Consider the following 6598-nt stretch of genomic DNA (forward strand, 5'->3'; position numbering starts at 1 on the left):
TTTCTTTCTTTCTTTCTTTCTTTCTTTCTTTCTTTCTTTCTTTCTTTCCTTCCTTCCTTCCTTCCTTCCTTCCTTCCTTTCTTTCTTTCTTTCTTTCTGTCTTTCTTTCTTTCTTTCTTTCTTGGAAATTTTACTAGTGTCTGTCGTACCAAAAGGGTAGGGTCATTGCTGAATATTTTAACACAAATGTTCATTACTTTACTAGAAACTGCATAAGAAGGGGTATGTACTTTGAAAAGATTTATCACCAGAATAAGCAATGAAAGTCAGAAAAATAAACAGATTATACTTAGGTTTCATAGCTGCTATTGAACCAAAGGCCCCAGAGTTCTCAAGATGGGAGAAACATCATTTTGTAATCGAATCTAAAGGTGTCATTTAAATTAAGGTTTGAACAAATAAATATTGACAGACAGAAATAAGGTTAGGAAGACACATAGAGGTTGTGTGTCTGTAAATACTAGACTTGTGAAGCCTATCTTGGGAAAACTGTTAAGGCTGTAACCCTCGTGGAGAAATATTCATGGTTTCAGTTATTCTATCTATCTGCTTTACCATGTGAGAGCTTGCTGATGGACTAGAACAAAGGAGAGAAGATCTCAGAGCACAGTAATCTTGGTGTGAGACTAGGTGTCAAAACCTAGGTGCCTCAGGGCCTTAGTTTGCTCTCTGAGTGTGAAACACACTGAAGCAGGAGTAGAGCTGTCACCCTGTTACTCCCTCTGTCACCAGGCTCTAGATTGCTGATATCATAAGGCCTGTCCATGAAGAAACAGTCATCCACAGGAAAAGTTTCTCATGAAAAACATCTAAGTGGGTAACTTGGATTTACAAACAACTTCCTTGCATGAGGCTTTATACTTCAACTCTGATTTAGAGCTTCCCTGGGTCTCTTTATTCTCTATTTTTTTTTCCTTAACAGTCTTTTTTGTTTAGTTAACCAGTATGGTAAATTAACTGAGGCCTTAAAATGTTCATCTCCATGTTCCTTCCTTTCTTTTATCTTCTTCCATTCACATGCATGTTAATATATCATAATTTGTCTCTGTAGTACATACATTTCTTCTAATGTTCAAGTACTAATTCTCTTAATATTTACTTGGGTATCTCAAAGATGCCTCCAGTTGCATATGACCTCAACTGAGCCATGATCCACCCTAGCTATATTCTGTTTACTGCTGTCTTTGTTTCAGTGATAAACTCCACAGACCATTTGTTAAACTAGGATCAGAGGACACAGATTATGGCTTCAAATGGACTGAAATGTGACTCTCAATATTGCCAGTTTTTAATCAGTATCATTTCAAGGGAATTATTTAACCTCTGTAACTTTTCTAACATGAAGGAGATGCCCTGAGAATTTTCCTATGGCTCATTTAAAGAACATTTAACATATGTCTATTATTGTCCTAAACTTGTAGTCCTTGCTCATTTTGAATTTTAAAGATGGCATTTCCTGATGTCACCCAGATCCTCTGTGTCTTTCCAACCCAGTTCTCTAGTATGAAATTCCATGACCCTTTTCTGAATGGCTGAAAGAGCAAATCCAATGGGCTCATTTCATCTGCTTCTTCTCCCCACCCAAACCCTGATGTCATTCTCTGCACCCTTGCCTTATTTTGACAAATATTTAATGTTTTATTTTGGGAACACTTGTCTTTCTCAGAACACAGACATCTCATGACCTTCTATTTTTTCCTATTGCTCTTATACCTTAATGATTCCCTCTTTCCCAAAGAAGTCTCTTGCCCTTGTTCCCTGAAGTACAGCATCTTTGCCTACAATAAAGTCTCCTGCTTCCCCTACACCTGGAGCCTTTTCATGAGTCCTTCTTTTTATGTGAATAGATTTCTACTTTTAGCTTTCCTGATCAATTCATGTTTGTTCATGAGGCTCAAATTAATTTTTTCTGGGAAGTTTTTATTAACTAGTATCCAAACTAGGCCATCTTTATTTTTTCCTTTACAGCAGTAATTATGATTATTAGCTATTATAAAATTATTTTATGCAAAATAACCTTCAGTATATCATTCTGCATCATGTTTAAATTCTCTCTTGTCATCTGTAGTAAACATGGCCATATGTGGCAGACAGAGAGTTATGCAAATATGCTTGCTAAATAAAATGAACCAAAACAGGAGCTTACAGATTTGGCTTAATTCTTCCACAGAATCCCAAGTTTTAAAAAAATAACTTAAAAACAGAGGCAGATATAAGAAGTGGATACGATGTGGATTAGAGAATAGAATTCGGAGATTCTTCTTAGTGGAATGGATGCTGTGCTACAAAATTTGTTTATTCTGGCGATGAGAGATATTACATTATAAAAATGAAAATCTTTTTCCAATTTTCCTTTCCCACCACTGAAAATCTTCACAGTAGTTCATGAGAAGTGAAGGGAGCTGTTAAAATTACAGACAAATTGCTTTCCAAACTTGTAATTAAAATGTATAAAACTGTGTATAATTCAGAGAAATCAATGAAATACATAATTTGAAAAAATACAGAATACTTTTCATTTAAAATTACATTAAAAAGAGAAATATTTTATTTAACTCAACTTTTTTATTTATGTAGTAAATATCACACACATATATGGTGTAATTTTGTAATTAAACTGTTATATAGCAATTCTCCTTGTAGTTAAAATATTTTAACTAATTGACTTAGCCTAGGCTCTCTGAGAATATCTTTTAGTAACACAAACATAAAATTTTAAATAATGTTCAGTTTGGGTAAAAAAAATGCAAAAACACATTAGCATTTAATATTTTAAAATATGTGTTCAAGTAGAATAATAAATGTTTGGTAACAATTAGGTTTACTTATTGATTCTGTGAGGGTGGGCAAAGTACATTAATAGTTAAAGGAACAAACTACAAAAGTCTGTGATGGTATAGTTACAATATCCAATTGTATGAACTTTCATTGCCTTAAAATCAAGAAAAATATTTTTAAACAGCATTCTGCTGTCAGTAGGTAAAATAAATTACAACTTTGGCCACCAACTATATGTACATTCCCCTGGGATAGAAGTTGTCCTTTTATCTGCCATGTTACTTCTGACAGATTTATCTTGCTGAGACAGTGACTCATTGTAGAATATGGGAGAGATAATGCTGTGCGGCCCACTTGATTCGTGTAATGAATGGCTGAAGCCTAGTGTGGTAGCACATGTCTCTAATTCCAAAGCTTGGGAGCCATAGACGTGCATAGGCAGCCTGGTCTCCAGACTGAGTCTTGGGGCCAGCCAGGGATACAGGGTGAGACCTTGTCTCAAAAACAAAACAAACAATAACAAAAACAAACAACAAAGTAGCTGAGATACTATGTTAAATGTTCCTCAAAATGATCAGAAAAATCCCTATAGTACTTTCAATGAATGGTTCATTAGAAAGGGAATCTTGAATCAGTCAATGGCTTCTGAATGTCCCTTATTGGTATTGTATTGCTTAAAAACTGACCAATACACAGGTTAGAATCATTTGGGAAAAAGGTGAAGAGGAAATCTTAATTTGGAAAATACTCCCACCAGATTGTGAGAAATTTCATAAAATGTTTTTTTCAATCAGTTACTGTTGTTATAAGGCCCAGCTCACTATTGGTGGTGCCAGCTCTGGGTAGGTGCTGTGTTGGAAAAGAAAGCAAGCTGAACAAGTCCTGGGGAGGAAGCAAGTATGAAACAATTCTTCATGATTTCTACCTCATTTCCTATCTCCAGTTTCATGCCAAGAATTCTTGATTGCTCTCAGTGATGGACTATAATCTAAAATAAGCTCTTTCCTCACCAAGTTGGTTTTGGTTATGGTGTATATGACAGCAATAACATCCTAACTAAAATGGCATCAATCCTTGAAAAATTTATAAAAGTACAAGTGACAAGATCCCAAGATCATGGAGTTTAATTTAATATGCTCAGTATTGAAATTTACAAGGCCTAAGTAAATGAAACAATGTTATTCATTAATAAAGATGGGAAACATGAAAAGTTTGCTAAATTTTTAAATAACTTCTAACAGCAAACAATGATGTTCCATAGAATCATAAATATGGATAACAAGGGGAAATAATCTACATGTTTTACTATTTATTTAATTATTTATTTCTTTATTAACATGTATTTTTGTGGCATGCATGTGTGGAGGTCATAGGGGAACTTGCAAGAGTTTTCTCTTTTCTTCTACCTCATGGGTTCTTGGAATTTTACTCAAGTCATCGGCCTTTACTGAAAGTTCCTTTACTTCCTGAGCCATCTCTCCAGCTCCGTAGTTACTTTATGAAACTTTAAATGAGTGAAGCTATTTGTTGTACCTTATGTCAGACCAGTATTCTTGATTTATGTCTAAGTCAGGGTTAATGCGTTTACATGAAATGCCATTAACTGATTGTTTATCATAAAATTTCATTGCATATATGCATCATATTTTAAAAGATACAATCATGTATTGGTGGATATCTAGGCTGGTTCCACTTGTAGTTATTGTAACAAGTACAAAAACAAATATGGATGCTCAAATATCTATGTGATATGTGGACTTGAATCTTTCTGAAAACACGTTAATTTTAACAAGAAAGAGGAAGAGGCATGTATAAATGTCCATCTCCAAAGATGGAAAGGTGGAACAGAGATGGCTGTACAGTCACATCTGAAGCCCAGTCATTCTATCAACTATGGTCAACTATTCTATCTACAATGCATCATGTCTACATCTCACCAAGAAAATGTAGAAAAGCATGACCTAACCTTTATCAAAAGAGAGGCCTTAAAAGATAGAATCCCATTGTGATCTTTTTCAGTTTAAAATGGTAGTATTGTGTATCCACAGGAACTTGATTCCTGGGAGAAACACTGAGAGTATGCACGTATATCTTGAGAGACAGGTATGGGGTTGTGTCTTACAAAGAAGTGCTTCATTTGTGGTTTGGTATCCAATGTGGTTGGTGGTGACATTATTGGTACAAGCACTTGCTTTCTTGTTTTGCAGACTATTATCAATGCACCTGCTTCTCAAATTCACAAAGGGAAACCAGCTGACATTATGGAAGGAAAGAATCAAACAGCTCCATCTGAATTCATCATCTTGGGGTTCTCCCACCTGAATGAATTGCAGTATTTACTCTTCACCATCTTCTTTCTGACCTACATATGCACTTTAGGAGGCAATGTTTTTATCATTGTGGTGACCATAGCTGATTCCCACCTACACACACCCATGTATTATTTCCTAGGAAATCTTGCCCTTATTGACATCTGCTACACTACTACTAATGTCCCCCAGATGATGGTGCATCTTCTGTCAGAGAAGAAAACCATTTCCTATGGAGGCTGTGTGACCCAGCTCTTTGCATTCATTTTCTTGGTTGGCACAGAGTGTCTCCTCCTGGCAGCAATGGCATATGACCGATATATTGCTATCTGCAAGCCCTTAAGGTACTCATTTATTATGAACAAGACCCTGTGCAGCTGGTTAGCAGCCTCATGCTGGACAGGTGGGTTTCTCAACTCAGTGCTGCACACAGTTCTGACCTTCCACCTGCCCTTCTGTGGTAACAATCAGATCAATTATTTCTTCTGTGACATACCTCCTTTGCTCATCTTGTCTTGTGGTGATACTTCCCTCAATGAACTGGCTTTGCTGTCCATTGGGATCCTCATAGGCTGGACTCCTTTCCTGTGCATCATCCTCTCCTACCTTTACATCATCTCCACCATCCTGAGGATCCGCTCCTCTGAGGGGAGGCACAAAGCCTTTTCCACCTGTGCCTCCCACCTGCTCATTGTTATTCTCTATTATGGCAGTGCCATCTTTACATATGTGAGACCCATCTCATCTTACTCGCTAGAGAAAGACAGATTGATCTCAGTGCTGTATAGTGTTGTCACACCCATGCTGAATCCTATAATTTATACGCTAAGGAATAAGGACATCAAAGAGGCTGTGAAGGCCATAGGGAGAAAGTGGCAGCCACCAGTTTTCTCTTCTGATCTGTAACCTCTCTTATGTGTAGTCAACAATCTTACATTAGAAAGTTAACTTTTCCACCACTCAGTTGTTGCTGGTTATATTTGACTTAAAATCTGCTTGAGATATTTGGCAACAGCATTCATAGGTTGGCATACTGAACCCTACGTATACATATCTGAGCCTTTGTTAGTCTCTAATGGCGTTACTTATTTTAGTTCTGTCCTTTTTATTTGTCTTCTCTGTTAGGGAATCCTCATATAAAGATGGTTCATCACTCATGCTGTATTTGCTTGATGTAGCCTTCTTAGTTTTGAGTTGGCCTTATCTGGCCTTGAAAAGGCTGAACAGTTTCCCCAGCCTTGAGCAGGCTAAGCAGACCTTGAACATTCGCCATGCAGGTTTTACCAACCTGGACAGAGACATCTGTCTTGGTTGATGTTGCAAGTTCTCATGAGAACTTTGATGTTTTGGCTACCTGTGCTGACCTTGCTTTTACAACATACTTCATCTGGAGATGGAGATGGGTTTTGTGGGTTTTTCCTTTATATATGCAAAGCTTATTATTAAACTTTGAGCTTGATCAGAACTTTGTCTTGGCTTTATGCTTTTCTCACACCCTTACCTTATTTCTA

General features: G+C 36.7%; 1 protein-coding gene across 1 annotated transcript in view; it reads left to right on the plus strand.

Moving 5' to 3' along the window:
* Window positions 1-6061, plus strand: part of LOC110336106 (olfactory receptor 5V1) — a 7352-nt gene extending 1291 nt beyond the window's left edge. Inside the window, exon 2 of the mRNA XM_021218522.1 lies at window positions 4986-6061. Coding sequence (XP_021074181.1) covers window positions 5040-5993 — 954 coding nt within the window. The 5' untranslated portion in view covers window positions 4986-5039 and the 3' untranslated portion in view covers window positions 5994-6061. The remainder of the gene's footprint in view (window positions 1-4985) is intronic.
* Window positions 6062-6598: the final 537 nt, after the last annotated feature.

This window comes from Mus pahari, chromosome 18, assembly GCF_900095145.1.
Source record: "Mus pahari chromosome 18, PAHARI_EIJ_v1.1, whole genome shotgun sequence".
Lineage (NCBI taxonomy): Eukaryota > Metazoa > Chordata > Mammalia > Rodentia > Muridae > Mus > Mus pahari.